The sequence below is a fragment of the Rhincodon typus genome, chromosome 39 (assembly GCF_021869965.1).
Source record: "Rhincodon typus isolate 14 chromosome 39, sRhiTyp1.1, whole genome shotgun sequence".
Taxonomy (NCBI): Eukaryota; Metazoa; Chordata; class Chondrichthyes; order Orectolobiformes; family Rhincodontidae; genus Rhincodon; species Rhincodon typus.
In genome coordinates, this window is record NC_063370.1 from 4807774 (window position 1) to 4829181 (window position 21408).

Sequence of the window (21408 nt, forward strand, 5' to 3'; positions counted from 1 at the left end):
GCAGAGCACCGGTAGCAAGAGTGCTTACCTGCAGAGCACCGGTAGCAGGAATGCTTACCTGCAGAGCACTGCTAACAGGATAGTATACCTGCAGAGCTCCAGTAGCAGGAATGCTTACCTGCAGAGTACTGGTAACAAGAGTGTGTACCTGCAGAGCACCGGTAGCAGGAGTGTATACCTGCAGAGCACCGGTAGCAGGAGAGTATACCTGCAGAGCACCGGTAGCAAGAGTGTATACCTGCAGAGCACCGGTGTCAGGAGTACTTACCTGCAGAGCTCCAGTAATATGAGTGCATACCTGCAGAGCCTCAGTAGCAGATGCTTACCTGCAGAGCCCCAATAGCAGCACTCTGGAACCTCAGATCAGTTTTGAAGTCCTGTGCAATCTCACGCACGAGACGCTGGAAAGGCAGCTTTCTAATCAGCAACTCTGTAGACTTTTGGTATCGCCTAATTTCACGCAAAGCCACAGTACCAGGTCTATTGGAGGAAAAAGAAATATTAGTTACGACTAGTTTTGATGTAAAATCTACACTTTTTTCAGCATAGTGGGTCTTTCAACCATTTGAAAAACACAGGACAGAACTGTTCAGACAAATTTTGCCATCAAGATGGTCAATGGGGAACATACTCCATGCATCAACTCCTTCAGGCCTTCCACCCCCACCTGAGCATTAAGTCCTGCCTGAGAGAGTTGCTGGCCGTCTAATTGATTGACGACTGTCTGGGCCCAACAGTGTCACTGGGGATCTCATAAAACAAAGTGCTGGGTGTCAGGCTGGAGGTAAGTTACGTGGCCTATTGATAGGGCCAGATGATGATAACCGTGGTGGTGGTGGCAGCGGTGATGCTTGGAGGTTGTTTAATTTCAAACACTTCCAGTTTAGAGTCATAACAGCACAAGAGGCCATTCAGTCTATCTAGACCATTCTGGTTCTGTGTATCACAGTCCAGTCAGTTCCAATCCCCCTATCTGTAGCCCAGCAACTTTACTCCTGTCATGTGCCCATCCAATTCCTTTCAAAATTACTCATCATCTCTGCTTCTACCCACCCTCATAAGTGTAGTGATTGTAACAAGGTCAGCCAGTTGGACATCATAGAATACGGGTTGCCTGATTGGGGCTGTTAATTTGGTCTAATCGGGGAGCCCTGACTAACATATAAAGATGGTGAGTGTGAGAGATACTGACAGTCTGGTACCTGACTGTGAATGAAACAGTACTAAAGGCAAGGCCTGTTCATGTGTAAGTAAAGGGTGACCTGGTGACAGATACCGTCCTCTGTGGAGTTATTTCAGTAAGCAGGGAGCTCGGGTCAATACAACTCATTGTGCTAAAGGTTTTTTCTCACTCACCCCACTCACCTAGCACAGTGCCTCCCAAACTTTTTCCCACTGTGACCCTGTGTCAAAGCTTGAAAATTGCTGTAATCCATCAGTGAGAAGTCAGAGATCAGAATGGATGCGTGTACATGTCATGGGTCCAGATAGAGTGGGGACACAGCTGAAACAACTTGGTTGGAGCTTCATGGTGGTAATTACTGCCTGAGGGCTTGGGACTCCACATTTCAGCTCACAATCCCACTTAGGGTCACAACACCTATTTGGGAAGCCCTGCCTAGGCAGGAAGCCTTGTGAATCTTACCCTCCCTGTGTGAAGTAATGTGGCTGTGTCAAGATGGCAGGAAGTGAACTGAAATACTGTGCTCTGGCACCAGAGGGAATGCTATCTAAAAATCTAACAAAGTAGATGTCAATCTAAATAAAAACCGGAAGAACTGCCGATGCTGTAAATCAGGAACAAAAACAAAGTTGCTGGAAAAGCTCAGCAGGTCTGGCAGCATCTGTAAAGAAAAAATCAGAGTTAAGGTTTCGGATCCGGTGACCCTTCCTCAGATATCATTCTACATGCAGCACCCTTTCTTTTAGTATTTTTTAATATAGATGGGAGCATTGCTGGGCCAAACGAGACTTATTGCCTATCCCTAATTTGTCCTAGGAGAGGTCGTCCTGAGCTGACTTCTTGAAACGCTGTAGTCCTTATGGTGTAGGGACACCCACAGTGGTCTCAGGGAGTTCTAGGATTTTGACCCAGTGACAGTCAATGAATAGCAATGTAGTTCCAAATCAAGATGACATGTGACTTGGAGAAGGACTTGCAGGTGGTGATGTTCACATTCTTCTGTTGCTGTTTGCACATTTGGAAGTGGCTGTCAGAGGAGATTAGTGAGTCAGCATCTTGCAGATGGCACAAACTGCTGCCATTGGTGATTTTTGAGTAACTGCTGAAGGAGTGCCAATCAAACGGGCTGCTTTTCCCTGAATGGTGTTGAGCTGCACACAATGAGGCAATTGGAGAATATTCCACTCTCCTGACTTTTGCTTTGTAGACAGTGGAACTGAATGGTGAGTTATGCAAATATGAAAACTAAACAGACTCCCAGGACTATGAATGCACTATTTACACACATGGCAGGACCAGAGCCTCTCAGTTAGGCTCCACTATTGTTGAATCACAGGAAGATATTTCTTTTAACACCAACAGGATGGCGGGAGTCTTGAACTTTTTTTTTGTTAAAATCAGGTTCAAATGTCTTGTATGAAAACATCCTTGCTGTGGAGTTGACATGACTCGCCAGCACTGGCAAAGCCATGTTGTTAAATAAGTGGGTCTGCTGGCACAGACAGCTTGTACAGCTGCTTTACCAGATAAGTCCCTCTTAAATGCCTCCGGTGCAAGGTTGCCTTAACATTGACACAATTTTTGCAAGATGTCTCCCACTGAGACTGATAGCATTTACTATATTTAGGACAAGTTCAATGCTGTTGACCCACACCCTATCTTTGAAACTCTTCACCCCAGAGGGCTGTGGTAGCTCAATCACTGAACTTGTTCTGGATCCTACTGACATCGAGATATATGGGGGTATTGGGGGAAATTGCATTGAAGTAGACAATCAATCATGATCTGTTTGAATGGCTCAATGGGCCAAATGAACAACCTTCCCTAGATTCCTAACTGTCTTAAGACTGGCCCAAATCCCATGACTCCTTCAATCCTCAACTTGTCTAGTAACATTGCAGCCATCATTCAGGCACAGCTTTCAGTCAGATTAATTTGTGAGCCACTTTATGGAGGATCTGTATCTAAGTGCACCTGTTTGCCTAGCTTTTCTCTTCTCCACTCACCTTGTTAACAAGGTGCAGGTCTGATGAAAGTCATATAGATAACTGATATTTTACAGATACTTCTACGTGCTATCCTCTATTACGATAGAGTAACAATCCCCAAAGCACAGCAAAAACCAGGTGAAACAGTGCAGTGAACAGTAGAATATCCTCTCACTGTGATCCTCCTTTCAAAGTGAACATAGCAGATCCTAGACAATGCCACAATTATGAAACCTGCCTGTAACGATGGGGTTTCTTCACTCCACCAGTGGACGGGGCGCTCTTGCGGGCTGCCTTAGTGGCAAGTTGCTTGCGGGGGGCCTTGCCTCCAGTCGATTTACGAGCTGTCTGCTTAGTACGAGCCATTGCAAGGAGATTTCAAGCCAAGATGCTGTGTAAAAAGGAAAGCAATGAAAATGCAACATAGTAAATGAGAGACTTCCAAACCGCTGCTAGATCGTACAAACTTTGCACTGGGAAACAACGGCAGAGTTAGTGAGGAATTGACAAAAATACAAGGTACATGAAATGGAGTTTGCCCACTATTAAAAGCTGAAGGTGTAAGGTATTGTGTTATGAATAACTCTCTTGGAAAATAAAATGGAAAATAGCAAATTTGAATCCCAGCATCTCCTTCACGCCGATCAACTCAGCTTTAACAATTCTTGATGTTGCCATTAGGTGGAGCTCTGAACATCATAATATAAAAAAGCCCTACAGTTGGTTCTAGTTAAGTTGCTCAAGATTTGTACAGTTAAATTCCTGATGCTGGGGAGGGTGGTTTGGAATTGCTTTGTCAGCTTTGCTACTTTGCAAATATCACTCTAGTCTAACTCTAAAACAAAAAATTGGACAAATTGCTAGTTCCCGCATCCATCGCCTTTTGAGGCAGAGTTCCAAAGTCACACAACTTCCAGAGAGAAAAAAACCACCTTTCTTCTCTTGCAAAGAACTGACAGGGATGTTGAAAACTGAGAGGTGTTTGGACAGAATAGATGGGGAGAAACCGTTTCACTTAGCTGAAGGATCGAAAAGCAAAGAAAACAAATTGAAGTCAAATGGCAAAAGAAACGTCAAAGATGGTTTGGGGAAAAAATGTTTTTTTGGGTAGCCTAGTGATTAAGATCTGAAATACAATGGGTGAGAATGTGGTGGAGGCAAATTTCAGTTATGGCTTTCAAAAGAAAATTGGGCCATCGTCTGAAAAGGGAAAAAAATAAATGTGGGGCTATACAAAAAAGGCAGGGCAGTTGGAGAAAAGTAGTTGCTCTTGTAAAGAGCCAGCATAGACAGGATGAGATGGACAGACATCCATCGGTGCTGCAACCATCCTGTTACTCCATGTCAGAACACAAGAAATTATATATAGTACCAAACATTGAAAATTTCTTTTAGTATGGAATTCCTCTAGTGATTTTTTTTAGTGCTTCACCCACCTACATTTACTCTCAATGGAAGTGAAAAAGGAATAAAATCTCTCACAATTAAATTGGTTATAGGCACATCCTCTAAATATGCGGTAGTATTTAAAGTTTCTAAAAAAAAACCTTCAAATTCGCAGCTATTGCTCCTTGCCAAACCTAACATTTGCAAAGTTGATTTGCGACCAAAGAAACATTCTCTTCCATAGTACTTTCAAGTCTAATATAAATCAAAGAGCTGCGGATGCTAGAGATCTAAAACAAAAACAAAAACAAAAATTTTGGAGCAACTCAGCAAGGCTGACCGCATCAGCGAAGAGAGAAACAGACTTAACGTTTCCAGACTTGAAGGGTCATTGGACTCGAAATGTTAACTTTATTTCCCTCTTCACAAATGCTGCCAAACCTTACGAGTTCCTTCAGCAATTCATGTTTTTGTTTGCTTCACTTTCAAGTCTGTCGGCTTTCCACTAGGAAAACTTGACCAAATTTTGATTACGAGATCGTTCATTACATTCCGCTCACAAAGCAATTGAGATACAAAGTCGTATTTGCAACCACGGCCACATACCATTCATCTCATTTTACAAACTGCAATGTTTAAAGAAACCATACATTCACTTGTGCAATTAATAACGTTTATTTTACGTTTCTCCAACCTTGTCTACATCTGTTCAATGACAACTGATTCGCAGCGTGCAAATACGATGTTGGGTAATATAGTTCCTTCGAAGGAATTTAACATGACGAAGGTAGCGGGAAAGAACTACAACTCCCAGAGTGCAAAGCAACGGCCACTGAACGACCCCTCCCCCCGCTACCGCGAGGACGAAAATGGACCACAATAACCATGATGCAGAGCGGTGGGGGTCGCATTTGTACTCCGTAAATGACAGGGACCAATTGTATCCCACCGGAAGCGAGTCAGTAGCCAGAAGTGGCAGGAGGCGGATGATGGACATCTCGGCGTCGGGCCAATCCGTGCTGCCGCTGACAAAGCGGGCGGTAACCCATGCCAGGTTAAACCCTGCGAGTATCCACGGGCACCGAGACAGGTGATGGACGGCGGTATGAAGCCAATGGTCGCGGCGGACAGGGAAACGAGGCGGGGCATTTGCCCCAGGCAGGGTGATGGACAGCGGCGGCTGGCCAATGGGCGCGGCGGCCGCGACCAATTAGCGGCTGGGGTGGGCGGGACTGGGCGGGCGGTTTTTTTTTAAAGCCCGGGGTCGGTTGGGCGGCTGCGCAGGCGAGTGCGAGAAACATGAAGGCGAAGCCATGGCAGAAAAAGGGGGAAGAGCCGATTGCGGCGGGAGCGGAAAGGAAAAAAAACAAAACCAGCGACCAAAAAAAACACGACAAACTCTCGACCAATTCCTCTCAGAAACCAAAAACAAAGTCTTTAGACTTCATGAAGAGAGCTAGAGAACAGGTTTTTTTTCTCAACTCCTGAATAGAATCTAATTTTTAAAAATTACCTCAATTCCTGCAGTGGGAGTTTTTTGTAATATTTAATTTCGACTGTCGATCGGGCGCTAAGTCAATTTCACCACCCCCCCCCCGACGGATTTCCGTCGACAACAATGTTGGGAGGTTTTTTTTATTTCACTAGCAAACAAAGCCCTCCCGTCAAAAATTTTAAAATAACAGAGGAAAAAAAAAACGCCTCGTTAAAGTCCGCCGGGAGAGAGAAGGTAAGGAAAGGGAAAAAGGGGCTTCCCCCCTCCTCGACACTACAGCACCCCGGGGCCCAGAGGAGGAGGAGGGCGACGACGGGCCCCCGGTGGTTCAAATACACGCACACACACACACTACATTTTAAAAGGGGACATCTTTTTAAAAGAAAGGGAAAGCGCACCTCTTGTTTTTCTCCTTTGATTTTTTTTCCACGGAAGGAGAAGCCGAGTCCGGGTCTGACCGAGACAAAAGGGCCGCCGGTCTGTGGGGCTGAGAAAATGGCGGCCGCGGTGGGGGGGAGGGGGGGTGACCGGCCCACAGTGCACCGCGCGTCCAGGCCAGGCCATCAGTAGACACGAGGCCCGAAACATGGCCAACTTTGCCCAACTCTTACCACTCACCCTCCTGTCTTATACTTTTGATCTTATTGAGTATTCTTCTTGGATTTTCTTTTTATTATTTAGGTATTTTTCAATCTTAACCACTTTATGCTGCTTCACCCATGGAAGGCAGCCCACTTTCTGTTTTTGATTATTTGGCCATTTTTAATTCTTCTTTACCCATGCAGAGCAACTCAGTTTTTCTCCCTTTTTGATCATTTGGCTCAACTTTCATTTATTTTTGTGGGAGATCCTGTGTTTTATTTTTTCACCACTTCCATGTTTTCATTGCTCCATTGTCCAATCAATTTCTTTTTAATCATATTTCAAAGACTAGGAGACACACTTTTAAGCTAAGAGAGAGTTTTAAAGACATGAGGGGCATTTTTTTTTAACACACAAGGTTTTTTTTGTGTGTGCAGTGAACTTTCTCAGGAAGTGATGGATGTGGTACAATTACAACATTTAAATGACATTTGGATAAGTTCATGAATAGGAAATGTTTAGAAGGATATGGACCAGGAGCCGACAAGTAGGACTAGTTGAGTTTGGGATTATGTCTGGCATAGCCTGGTTGGACGGATGGGTCTGTTTCCATGCTGTTGACTCTATGACTCTTCGGCCCAATTTTTCCTTTTTTGTAAAATCACTCCATTCTCCAACCAATTTCACCTCTTTCATCATTTTTTTCAATTGCCACAATGTTTCATTTTTATGAGGATCTTTCTTTTAATCACTCCATATTCAATCAATTTCTCCTTTTTCATATGTTTCCCTGAGGCCAGCTTTTTCTTTTATTGGGATGTGGCTCTTCATTTTTTTTTACCCTTTCCATTTTTTTCTTCGTCTCATAGTTCATTTGATTTCTATGATAAGTCATTTCTTTGACCCAACGCTTCAGCTGAGGTTTTGCACTTTTTGATCACACCATAGTTCAACAATTTCTCTTTCATGAGATTCAGTTGCCCACACCCCTCCAACTTTTCATTTAATCACACTGTACTCCAACCATTTTATCCTCTTATGTCATGTTTCACTTGGCCCAAGTTTTCATTTTTTTTGGGTGGGAGGGATGCATGTCTTTTTTTTTTTAAATCCCTTCCAAATTTTCATCATGCAGTAGTCCAATCAATTTTTCCTTTTTAGTATTTCATTTGGACTAAACTTTCTTTTTTAAGGGGTGGAGGTATTGCATTTTCTTCAGCGTACCATACTCCAACCAATTTCTCCTTTGTCATGTTTCATTTGGGCCAGGTTTTCATTTCTCTGGGATAGAGATCGTTCATCTTTTTTGGTAACCCCACATTCCAACCACCACTGGGGTCAGTGAGTTCAGTTGGTTGGACATCTAGTTTGTGATGCCAACAGCATGGGTCCAATTGTCACACCAGCTGAGACTGCCATGAAGGATTCTGCTTCTCGGCCTCTCCCCTCACCTGAGGTGTGGTGACCCTCGGGTAAAACTACCTCGTCATTCTTTCTAAAGAGAGAATACCCATATGATCTGATAGGACCATGGTGACTATTCGTTTTTTTAAAAAACTCCAATTTCTCCTGTTTTCACTGAATTTCCCTTTGTAATTTTTTTTTATGTGGATGGAAGGGTTCTTGCAGTCTTTCACTCCACACTGCAGCCAATTTCTCCTCTTCTATTAATTTTCCCTGGGCCAAACTTTTCATTCTTTTTGTGTGTGGAGTTCTTCATTGTGTTTAACCCTGTCCCTCTTTTTCATCACCATATAGTCCAGTTGATTTCTCCTTTTTAATGTCACTTCGCACAACATTTCATCTTTTGCAGGCAGGGGGTGATATCTTGCATTCTTTCACTGTATGTCCCAACTAACATCTCATCTTTAATTGTATTTCACTGAAGTGATTGTTTTACTCCCATTTCTTTCATTACTCCATAATCCAGTCAGTTTCTTTTTGATTTTAATTCATTTGGCCCCAGCTTCTTTCATGGATGGATGATGGTGGTTTTTTTTTAATCCCCCTCCCACTTTCTCATCACCCCATACTCCAACCTTCTTTTTTCTGTCTTATTTCCCTGAGCCAACTTTTCATATTTTTGTGCAGGCGTCTTCATTTTTTCACTCTTTTTTTCCCTCATCAACCCCATAATTTATCCAATTTCTTCTTGTTAAATTTTTCTGCACAACTTTTATTTCCCAGTGGGGGAATTATTCATTGTTCCTTTTCCTTGCAGTTAATCTCTACCTCAAAATTAAGCATTGTGCTCTTTCTGACCACATTTTACTTATTCAATTATCTATTGTTTGGGGGCCTTCATTTTTAACACTCATTTTTTTCACGACCCCACAATTCATTCCATTTCTCCTTATTAATTATAATTTTACTTGTGTGATCAACCTTTTTTTTTCCCTATTCATCCATGGGGTGTAGGCATCATTTGTTAGGCCAGCATTTGTTGTACATCCCAAGGGGCAGCTCAGAGCGAACCACATTGCTGTGGGTCTGGAGTCACATGTAAGACAGACCGGGTAAGAATGGCAGAAAACCTTCTGCAAGGGACAAGGTGATCCAGACGGGACCAGATTTTTTTTTTAAAGATCATTAAATTCAGATTTCACCATCTGCTACAGTGGAATTGAAATCCAGGTAACTAGACAAGAATAATTAGCCTCACAATAAGACGCCTCATTGTGGGGTCAGTATTTTTCTACACTGTTAAGTCACAATGATGTTTTCCTTCAGTCATTTATTTCATCCTGATGCTGTTTCATTCTGTGATCTTAGAAGATAAAGCATTATGCGTATTATAAAGTTGACATTTTCCAAAGGTTTATATATCTATTTTAATTAAACCTAGAATTGAATCAAATATTTTTTTGCAGCTTACCAAAACTCTGAGGGACCATAAATTCACATTTGAAATGCCAACAATTTTGAATAATGTTTTCAGATCTTTTGAAGAACGTGTTTGCCAACTTTTAACTATATTGCTAACTGGAACACTTCCCTCCAAGTAGGAAGAACTACAAAACTAAACATACCTGTTAAAGGAGTTCCCCTGAAAATCTAAGCACAGAATTATGTGTTTCGAAATTTGGTTTTGTTGATAACAGGAATAATTCGATAATGATAAATTGAATTATTTGAGTTTAAAAATCTGTTTTAATTGCATAAAAGCCTGAAATCTAATTTTATTGGCAATTTGAAAAATATTTAATTGGTTATTTCTAGTGGCGTTACATATGTGGACTGAAAACCTATCAAGCATTTGGGTGAAAGTAAATTAACAGATCAAGGACTAGGGTGTAAGGATGGAATTCAACCTCAGTTTCTAAAATCAGACATTCCATTGTTTTTAAATTGTGATTATAAAATTATACATTGCATTTGAAATGAAAACTGGCTAAATAAATTTGTCAAGCTGTAATTATGTTCTCTGGCCAGTGGTGGTGCTTCACTGCCTGTGCTGGTGGGGCAATTAACGTGTAAATCGTTAAAAACATGGATAAATCAATTTTGATGGAAATGCTAATGAAATATGTAACGCTTTTAATATAGTTTTTAATATAATTTTTTTATACTCTAAATTACCCCATACAACAAAAGTGAAATGTCCAAGCATTGGTTTATTGTGCACCAGCTTTAAGATATATTTTCTGTAGATTTTTGTGATTGTAATTCCAACTTTGACCCAAAATGAAGATTAATTAGATTGAGGAGTAGCCATGAATTGTGCCTTGATCTTCCGGCACTGTTGCTGCTGATGCGTCAGTTTTGTGCCCAACAGCAGGTCCTATCACAAAGGCAGGTGCCAAATCCACCCAGTTGGTAGGATTAACCCCAGCTGCTGACACCATTCTGATGCATACTGACTGTCCAACAAACTGAGCAAAACCTGCCCTCTGGGCAACACATCTCCTCCGCTCCCCCCCAGTGATGGCAGAGACTCTATATGTTTCCCCACCGTATGGTTGACAAGGACTTTCTTCTGCTGTTACTGCCTGCTGTGGGCAGGTAATTTGGAAGATTTACAAATTGACACACAGCCTATCAGGCCATATTGTTTTCAAGTACACTGATGTTCAGTGGCACTATTGACCACAGCTGGATATTTGAGTAGTGTTTTGACTTCAGCATATCTGTGAATGCTGGATTCTTTGCACAAGTGTCAAGAGAAAGGCTGGTGCTTGTTAAACTATGCAACTATGGATTGAAGACCTTCAATAAGAAGGAAGATGAAATGTAAATCCTTTATTTCATTACTGGTAATAGAGAGGGGGAATATTGGAATTTGTTAACACTTGTGACAGGTGTACTAAGAAATTTTGAAAAATACGTTTACAAAAATACACCAGAATATAATCCATGTAAAGATAATAATATGCAAACTAACAAGTGTCAGCCAAGGTGTATTAGTGGAGTTGGGGCTGCAAATTAGAGACCTTTGCTATAAAGATACTGTATATACTCGTGTAAAAGTTGAATTTATTTAGACTTTTTTTAAGTTAATTTGTAGGGTTGACTATTACATAGATACTATTTTCGGGGGGCTGAAATTCATGCTGCAGTCCAAAATACCGCATCATTAGCAGAAGCCCAGTTGATCTCTAAATGAATAAAAATAAATGAATTACGGTACTTACTGGTACTTCTGTGATCCAGCATCATGAAAAATGAGCAGGGCTGTGAGAGGCATAATTCTCATAGCATTACAGCTCATGTGAGCGTTTGCTTATTGTCATCAGATAAGAACAAACAGATGGATTATTCTTCCTGTAAATTAAAACCTGATTATTCTTTCACAAAATAACCCTGAATCTTTTCCATTTGCTCCTGTGTCCAAAAGCTGTCTGTCACTCTCAGTAAAACAGTTAAGTCATTGGGCCCAAGCTCTCTCAATTAGCGGGTTCATTCCTTTGAAACTCTGTCAAAGGAACAAAACTTGATGAAAATAAAGCTGCTGTTAAAATGCTACAGTATCCTGGAGTCGAAAACAATCCCACCAAACCTGGGAGACTGAATGGCAGCACTTTATCTCCACCTGCAGGTCACTAACATTACAATGCTAAATCCAATTTCATCCCCATCTTTAGAGTAAAGGTACACTTCAGGAAGTTTCATTGACAGATGAGAACGAACACCGTCCAGCTCTTGCCTTAAAATCCAAATTATCTGTGAAGAACTAGGGTCGACTTTTACATGAGATACATAGACAATTCAAGACTTTTTGGCCAAAAATAGGGGGTTGACTTTTACATGAGATTGACTTTTACTCCAGTATATACAGTATGTTGGAAAACTGATATTCTTCAAGATTTCATTGTTTTGGGCCATTAATAAAGCCATCGACAATAAAGCTGCTGAAGGCGGCAAGATCGCAGCCGAACAGGAGTAAAATCTAGCATCTAAATCATAGGAGTAACAGACTTGACCTAAATTCAGAGAATGGAGTTCAAGTCCTTACTGTGGAATTTGTAGAGATCTGGAATTAAAACATTTGTACCAGCAAATACAACCATGAAGTTTTTCAGATTGTTATTAAAAACCAGGCTGATTCATTCAAGTTCTTTCAGAAAGAAAACCTATCATCTTTAGCCAGGCTATATGTGAGTCAAATCCCACACCAACATGACTAACACTTAATTGCCCTGAAGTAGCCAAAAAAATCACTTCCTAAGGGTGGCAATCCTATCTCTAAGTGATTAAGAAATACAAGAATAAAGTAATCAGCCCAATTTGGTAACTCAGTGTGGAGCTGGAGGAACACAGCAGGCAAGGCAGCATCAGAGGAGCTGGAAAGCTGACGTTTCGGGTCAGGACCCTTCTTCAGAAATGGGGCACAGTCTTGTTGATGTAGGTGCTATCGTTGCTAATTGGTAACCAGTCAAGCTTAATAGATCCTGGAACATTGCAGATTCTTTTTATTGCACTTCAGCTAAACCTACATGAAAGTACTGTTAGGAGGAAATGTGACACCAGCTGAACAAGTATTTGGCAACTGTCCAGTATATGGTGCTACTTAAGTACAATTATAGTCTGATGGCTCCAGCTATTTTCCACTGCTCAATGTTAGAAGCTTTATTGTAATAACATCAGCTTACATTTATATAACACCTACAAAGTAGAAGATTGTCATTGGCAGCAGAAATGTTTAAGAGGGAAGACCAGAGCCTAGGCTCAGGTAGCTGGAAACTTTGTCATTAATTGTGGAGTAGTAAAAAAATCAGGTGTCAGCAATAGGCCAGAATTGAAGAAACATTGATCTGGATGATTTAAAAGATGGTTATGTTTTAAACACTAATTTAAGACAAAACAATGCTGTGGGGATAGTATAAAGTTGTCCTGTATTTGACCAAGTTTCTATGGGTGCAAGAAGCCCTGATAAAGTCGATATGAACTTGACGTAGGAAAAGGTAGCTGGCCTGCTGCTGCAGACTTGTAGTCTCTCATCATCACTAAAACTGGAATATTTGGTTCAGAACAGGAGCTGCCAAACCAAGTAGTGGAAAAGGGCTTTTTTTTGCTGAACTTCCTGGAGAAGAGCCAGTGAGGATGGAACCCATGTTCAAAAAAATAAGGATTGTGTAATGTTCGAGTCTATGGAATCATCACAGGAAGTCCATGTGATTATGCTGAAAGGGATGAGTGAAGAAGATTTGGTCTAAAAGGAGAATGGAAGATTGACCTTAGCAAAGCAGGGAGAAGACATCCAGGAAGAGTTGGACTTTAAGTGAGTCAGTAGAGACTGTGGTATTCTACACACATTTCCCCAGGTAATTGATTGACTTCACTATCATGTAACTATCTCTTAGGTTTTGTAATTGACAGAGTACCTCTGATGTATTATCTGTTTCTTCCTGCCCAACTAAAATACCCAAAGATCTTGCCAGACCACTTTTCTCCCACTCACATGTTAGAACATATTCTATTCCCAACTTACTCTCCTTGACTGCTCACCTGCTAACTGCATTGCTGCCTTAGTGAATTTTATGAATGATTTCTCTGATTTCAAATTAGACAGCCATATAACCCAATCTTCCATCCTGGTATTCACTGTGACTCCAGCATACAATCTGCAAATTTGCTGTATGATTTGATCATCCAAGACCAGACCTCACAAGCTACCTCTCAGTATTTACTGATATCCTTAAAGTTTATCTTAAAAGTTACTGCCCTCATTACTATTCTCATAATGATTTGTCATTGTCTTCAAAAACTACATCATCTCTATTGTCCCCTTCTTCAAGATCTTTGCTGTACTACTGTTATGGCCCCGACCAGACTTCTTCAATACATTTTAAGAAGGTAGCCCAGACCACAACTTTTTCTTAGTTTAAAGGTGGATGTGAAGTGCTGTGTTCCAGATGCAGCATGACTATCAACCTACTCGACATTAAGCAAAAGCAATTTATTTAAACACTGTAGTTAAAATACGAACAAAAGAAAGAGGAATTTAGAATAAATTTAACCATTGGAAAATTTAACCGAATAATAGATACAGTACCTATTATGATTCCCAGTATAGGAACATCCCATAAACACACCCCTTGGCAAAAAGGCACATCCAGACACAGGTTCTCACATGCAGTTCTCCAATCCAGGAGTTAAAAACATCGAGAAAATTCAGACAAAGTAGCAACTAGGAGACATTCACTGAAGTGTCCAATGTGTTGAGACCCCAAAGGCTTCTGATTAAAACTAAAAAAAACTAGAAAGCCTGCTCTATGAAAGCTGACCACTCCTAGGCTGCTTCCATTGTTCCAACTTTTAAAAAAAACACCCCAAAGCCTCACAAATTGTTTACTTTCTCAGAGACAGTTTGGCACTTCTAATTTACAACCCCTCTTTGAAAAAAAGGACAATATAACCGCCTAAAGTGACAACATCGTAACAATTACCATGACATTACCTCTACTGAAACCTACATGTGATCCTACAATTATAATTTATTGCAGCTTTTCTCACATCTCTGATGGCTTCCTATCCTCTGATGCATTGAATTTTTTTAAAAAGTGAAGTTCTCATTATTGTTTGAAAAACCTTCCCTGGTCTTTACTAACCTACCTTTGCAAGCTTTTTCATTTGAATGTTCCAGACCATGCTATCTGGTTTTCTAATATTAGTCTAGTGTCTTCTCCGATGCGCTAACACCTGTCATCAACATTCTTCCTACCTGCCAAATACTTCACGACATCTATTTTTGATTTGCACCTTCAGCCGTTTACCAAAATGCCTCTCCCACTGATAAAGGTAGAAGAACATATGAGAGAGAGAGAGGCCGACATGGAGCAAAATCACCGGCATTGACCAGTTTGAACTAGTGCTGTAGATAATGTAATGTTGCTCAGTTTCTTAGACCATAGATTAATATTCCGTATAGGGAAGGTCCAGTATCTTTAGGGATGGGCAACAAATGTTGACCTTTCTAGCATTGCTCACATCCATAGAATGAACAAAAAAAAAATCCCAAGTGGGAATTTATAAAGCAAGTTGTTGCATTTGCTAAAAATACAGATTGTAAAGAAACATTCCCGACATATTTTAAACTCAACTGATCACAGGTTTCAGCAAGGGACCATTTATTCGAAAATGAGGCAATATTTGTGTCTGAATCAGACCTCATGCATTTTTTCCATTGTCATTCCTATGAGTTCAGCTTTCCCACAATTGTGTTGTCATTATCACAGCATTGATGCCATTGTTCTCCTGGGCTTATTGGGATGTGGTGTTGAGGAGGACTTCCTCCTCTGTCCTTAGGCCTGGTGAAGTTGGCCATTAATAGGCTCAAGTTGCACATGGATGAAAAGGGGACAGACGGTCAACTCTGTTTCTGTTCTACAGCAATACTTGTGCCTGCAAGTCACCCTAGATAGGGAGCATATAATTTTCCTGATATCTTCCACTGATAGGTCAGCATTGGCAGAATTAGAGTACATAATTTGTAGCAGGTAAGATTTCATAGGTTTGTTTTCTTATCTTTGATTGGATTGTATTATTGAAAACCTGTTACAAAGTTGGCTTTGACTTGGAAAGCTTTTGACATTGAGATTGTCAAAGCATTTGTTTACATTGGTTTCTGTAGCTTGTTTATCCTAGAACAAGTCACCACCTTGGTGCGAGATAGGCCTATTGCATATCAAGCTTGGCTGACCAAAAACTTAGCCTGTATCATGTAGAAGGATAATCACTAATTTAGATGCTTTAAGTGTCCAACAAATCCAAGAGTGAAATTGAAACCCAGAACTTCTAGACAAAATTCTAATATCATCCTTTGGCTACTTTTTTTTTAAAATAAGTAGTATACTCTTAAATTCTATTTTTAATTGTTTCCCTGATTAGTACTTCAAAGCAAAAGTAAAACAAGTATGCTAAAAAATAGAGAAAGGGTTGAATTACTGAGCGCAGAAAGCAGTAGTATTGGTTCAGCTTCAAAATAGCTAATGGATGAATACAACAGATATTGTTGCTTGTTCCTTTCTAAAATCTAAATGTCTATATTCAAAGAGAGCTCATTGCCATGTGACAACAAGGGATCTAGCCAGGGTAAATGGCAAAGGTTGATGGGAAAAAACTAATTGATCAATACATTATCTTCAAGGAAGAGATACATTAGAGTCTAGGTACATTCCAAAAGACAAGTAAGTAATGAGCAATAGTCAGAGCTCCTTGGATGAAGAAGATAGAGATTATGATGGAACAAAGATTAGGGTACACAATGCATGTCAGGTTACTTCTTCATTGAGAACCAGCTCAAGATACTATAGGTTGAGAAGGTGAAGAGGAAAATAAAGATTGACAAAGAGATAAAGAAAATGCAATGGCAATAATATAAATGGAAACCCAAGGGCACAGTGGTACTGTCCCTACTTCTAGGCCAGAAGGTCTGGGTTCAAGTTCCATCTCAACATGGGATGTCCACAGAAATGTGTTACATAAATCAACCTGTTTGGATGTGTAAAAATTTTAAAAAGGCAAACCCTAAAGTTCTGTGTTTAAATAGTGAGTGATTTGTATGCTGGAGAAAGAAGGGGATATAGGCTTAAAAAGCAGGGCAAGTCTAAAATGCTTAAGAGTTCTTTATATTGTATTTACCAAGCAAATGTGACAAAATATTGTTAGAAGTCAAGAGATTTGAGGCAATGGATGGTATAAAAATTGAAAAGGTAGTGTAAGTTGGCTTTGCTTATGTGTAAATAGTGACCTGGTATAGATAGTTTGCACCCCGGGATGCTTAAGAAAGTTGGTGATACTGGAGGGGACTGGCCTTATTTTTCCAAACTTTCCAGATAGAGCAAGATGTCAGAAGATCGGAAAATGTGAAAACCTTAAGGATATCTCGATGACTGAGCCATTAGATTTGTTAAAAGCAGACCATGCTCAACTAATACAATTGAGCTTTGTGAAGTAATAGGGAACATTGATGTGATACTTACTTGAAATACATATTGACAAAAAAAGGTATCACACAAAGGACTTAGGAAATAGGAGAGTCAGTGGCCAGTTGAATTTATTTTTTTTTTTTTTTTTTTAAAAATAAAAAAAAGTGGCTTAAAGATAGAAAGGATCAAGACATGGTAGTTTTTCCAGACTGGAGGCAATAGGACAGTAGTGGTCTAACGGTCAGTGCTACAGCTGCTTTTAATCTGTATAAAAATAGTTGTCAGATCTTGTTACTTGTATTAAGACTTCAAAATTTGCTAGTAATTCCACAGTTAGAAGGGTTGAGGCTACTGAGACTTAAAAAGCTAGCAGAGTGACAGATGGAATTTAATGCAAAGTAGTATGAAGTGATGTATTTTGACAGAAGGGATAATAGGAGGTAATAAAGACTTAATGGCAGGGTTCTTAGGATAAAAACCTGTGGGTGCATGTCAATCCTTGAAAGTAGTAGGACAAAGAGAGAGATTGGTGTTGAGGAGATTAAGTGAAAAAAATCCCAGATGCTCACTTTACAAGTTGAGCAAAAAAAAGTAACAAGTGATTAAATTAACAGAATTACTCACAAACCAAACAATTTGCCCCCCCAAAACTACTAACTATTCCCTAACTGAACTAAACTCCGCTGGTATGCTGTTCAAATAAGACACCAGGTCCCACTTAAGTTCAAGTAATAAGAAAGCAATAAATTGAAACTTGGGGACTAAAGTTTACACAAACTCTTCTGAAATGCTCTGCCTTCTCCACTGTCTGTCCAGCCTTTCTTCTGCTGGTCCTGCCATCAGGGATGTTTTCTGACATTTCTGTGAAGAGTCTTAGCTAGAAGTGCTGTGGTACCTTTTAATGGTGCTTGAGACCATAGGGATCATGTGAGAACTAGGTATTTATTCCTCAGATGGCAGGTTTACTGTCACCTTTTCATTTGGCTCTGCTGATTTCCCCAAATGCTTTTTTTTTTTTTAAAAAAAGTTAAAAAGCACCCTTGATGACCCATCCATTTCTTACACTAGTTTTGGTCCCGTTATCAACACTAGATTTAAATTCACTTGGCTTTCCAGTTGCTGAGTGCTTGGTTTAAGTTAATTGGCTGAATCCAGCTCATTGCCAAAACATCAAAACACACCTTATGTTTCCAATTACACAGCCAATTGATACTTGTACAGCCAGTTCTAAAATGGAACCAGTTACATAGACATTTCTATATTTAGTGACTTTTTTTTCTAAGTTTAGAAAAGCACTCAAAAGGGACCACACGCTTTCTTCCCCTTCTCCAAATTTTAGTTTCCTGCCTTCCAATTCACAACTTTGTAACACCAGTAATCATACGGGACCTTCAGCTTCATGAAATGGTTCCATGTCTGTAAGCAGGGAAATTATGCTGAATGTGGGGTAGGCAGTGGCCTAGTGATATTATTGTTGGACTGTTATTCCAGAGACCCAGATAAGGTTCTGAGTTTGATCCCCACCACAGATGGTAGAATTTGAATTCAATGAAATATCTGGAATTAAGAATCTAATGTTGACCATGAATCCATTGTTGATTGTTGAACAAACCCACTTGTCTTTTAGAGACAGAAACTGCCATCCTTACCTGGTCTGGCCTATTGACTCCAGACCCCACTGCAAGTGATTGCCCTCAGGGCTAGAAGGGTCAGTTTTAAGGTTGGCCAGTAGTGTTGCTGGTCAGGCCAACATTGGTCATCCTATAAATGGAAAAAAGCCAGCTTTGATATCCAATAGCCTTTCTTGCTGTTTGAAGCTCAGAGCAAGATTCTCCATTCACTTAGTTAACACATGCCAATCAGGCATAGGTTTCTTCTCAGCACCTTAAAGGGGACAGCAATAGAGATCTGTAACTCGTTTTGCTGTTTGGAGGACCAAAAAAAAAAAAACCAAAAGGAAAGCTCGCTACTTCAAGGCAGAGCACATTAATACAGCTATAATTACAGGAAAAATGCAACAATATTTGCACAAGTTAAAACTTAAGACAAACATTTTTTAAACTAATTTTTATTGTTATTCAAGATACAGGTTCCAAAACAAACATTGAGATTTTTATTAAACTTACACATTTCTCTTGGGTGGCATTAAAGAAACAAATATGGTAAAGTCAATATGCTACAAGTGCAAGAAAGTGAGTCTAACTGCCATCCAGTGGAAGTTAGTGTTGCTTCAATCACCAAATGCTATTTTCAAAAGCGAAACCAAAAGTGCTCTGCTGACTCTGTACCATGGTTTTTTGGTCCACATGATTATTGGGCCATTGCACCAATGGAGATCTAAGTGGTCATACTTTTAAACTGAATAATCTAGCGGCTCACATGGAAACAGAATTCAACCAAGATCAAAAACACAAACCTTGTTCAATTTCCATTCATTTCCAACCCTTGTGTTGGATTTAACAAAATAGTGCATTTTACTCAGAACCACTTCTACACTAAGAGTGATTACACTGCAACTTCAGTGTTGTGAAGGGTCATTTCCCTCTGCATGCCCCCCTCCCCAAACTAGGTATCAAATACCTCATCCTACTTTAAAACCACACCTTTTAGCCACACGAGTACAAGATACCTTTGTGGAGACAGTAACGTCACAGGGTTGGCAGTGCACATTTGGTGCATTACACAGAATTTACAAAGTGACCATTTGATTAAAAAAAAAGTTACTGAGAACTGCTGTGTGGGGATAGGCTGAATTCCAATTAAACAGTTAGAGTATTCCAGTGGCTCTCATGTCTATGGACGAAACATCTGAATTAACAAGCATTTTAAAAAATGAAATATGCTGCAGGTTGCTTAGAAAGATGGCTATACCCTTTAATTCCAAAAGTAAGGATAGTTTGATTGGATTGCTTGCCATTGCACTGCAGGAAGAAAAAGAAACTGAAGTCACCACTGGTGTGGTGGCAAAAGCACAAAATATTTAAGCCTGAAACCCACAGGCCAAACCCCAGATAACTTCAGTCACTGCGACATCCCACGGGAGACATCAGGAAACAGCCATGCCTTTGCAGGCATTTCAGCCATCACCATCATGATGTGTTCAGCCGAAGTGAACAAAGCAAAATGACGTTCAACTACAATATTGAAGGAAAGAAACAGAAAGCATATTTAGGTTCATTGTAGAGAGTTACATGAACAAAACACATTTGACCTTTACACAAGTTTTCCACCTATGCACAGAAATGCCCAGCGAGTGTGGTTTGGCAACTCATGAGCCCAGCTTGCACTGCTTCCCCCATGATTACGATAGCAAATCAAAGCACAAGCTGTGGACATTTAGCCTGCTGGTGACTCTGCCAGCTCTCTGTTGGAGAAACATCATTCCACTGCTTTACCTTTCCCCTCCAGTCCCACAATGTTTTTCTTCCACATAATTACTAAGTTTTTTTGGGCAGTGGGTTCAAAGTCATAACCACTCACTGCATGAAAGAGATTTTCCTTAACACCATTAGATCTTTTGCCCATCACCATAAACTGGTGATCTCTTGTTCTTGATTTTCCCCAAGTTCTCTTGCCTGTTCAGACCCAAAAAAATTGAGACTGCCATTCAATCTCCAATCTTACCCATTTATTCAATTGTCCCCCTTGGTGGGGTGGGGGGGGGGATTAAAACCTAGGAGGACAGGGAGCTGGGAAATCCCTCAGACCAATCCAGACGGTCAACTCAAAATTAGCCTGGGCCCTGAATTGGCTCCTTATGGGGGTTTATAGTGTCATTAGGGATTATAGATAAGATGAATGGCAGGTGTCTTTTTCCTAACTGGGGGACATCACTAAGATGAGTGGAGAAGGATTTGGAAAGAAGACAAGCACTTTTTCCCCCTTTCCAAAAGCAGAGTGGTTATTGTATGGAATGAACTTCCAGAGGAAGTGGTGCATGTGGGTACAGTCACATCATTTGGACAAGTACAAGTACATGAATAGGAAAGGTTTGGAGGGATATGGGCCAGGAGCAGGCAGGTGGGACTAGTTTGCTTTAGGATTAAAGTCAACTTGGACTGATTGGACTAAAGTGTCCATTTGCCTGTTGAATGGCTATGAATGTCTTAGCAACTTAGAACATATACTGGAGGGTTTCACTACTGAATTCCAAGAAGAACTGTACACACCAGACATTAAGTCATTGATTTAAGAAGTGACAAGATTAGGGAATTACTAATCAAAAATTAGCAATGCAGTAGTTGTTTGTAATTAGCAACACAAGGCTAATTGTTACAAGGTGCCTCGTTCATTTTGTATATTCAAGACAGGTCGATAGGTGTTGAGGGCAGAGAGATACAGGTCAGTGCAGGAAATTGCTTTGCAGTCGAGTAGCAGCCCTGGTCTAGGATGGTGCAGTTGAAGGAA

The 21408-nt window shown here is 40.4% G+C and overlaps 1 protein-coding gene and 2 long non-coding RNA genes across 4 annotated transcripts in view; 1 reads left to right on the forward strand and 2 right to left on the reverse strand.

Moving 5' to 3' along the window:
* Positions 1 to 6585, reverse strand: part of h3f3c (H3 histone, family 3C) — a 9093-nt gene extending 2508 nt beyond the window's left edge. The window contains exons 1-3 of one of the 2 annotated variants that reach the window (XM_020535348.2): positions 6451 to 6585; positions 3410 to 3562; positions 327 to 480 (exon numbers count right to left, since the gene is read on the reverse strand). In XM_020535348.2, coding sequence (XP_020390937.1) covers positions 327 to 480; positions 3410 to 3537 — 282 coding nt within the window. In that variant the 5' untranslated portion in view covers positions 3538 to 3562; positions 6451 to 6585. Of the gene's footprint in view, positions 1 to 326; positions 481 to 3409; positions 3563 to 5251; positions 5414 to 6450 lie in introns of those variants that run through there. The other variant, XM_048618270.1, reaches the window with a different exon arrangement.
* Positions 5837 to 21408, forward strand: part of LOC125487296 — a 19892-nt gene continuing 4320 nt past the window's right edge. The window contains exons 1-2 of the long non-coding RNA XR_007265783.1: positions 5837 to 9268; positions 13102 to 13395. This is a non-coding gene — a long non-coding RNA (uncharacterized LOC125487296). The remainder of the gene's footprint in view (positions 9269 to 13101; positions 13396 to 21408) is intronic.
* LOC109936749 overlaps positions 15193 to 21408 on the reverse strand; it is a 21239-nt gene continuing 15023 nt past the window's right edge. Inside the window, exon 6 of the long non-coding RNA XR_002261482.2 lies at positions 15193 to 20135. This is a non-coding gene — a long non-coding RNA (uncharacterized LOC109936749). The remainder of the gene's footprint in view (positions 20136 to 21408) is intronic.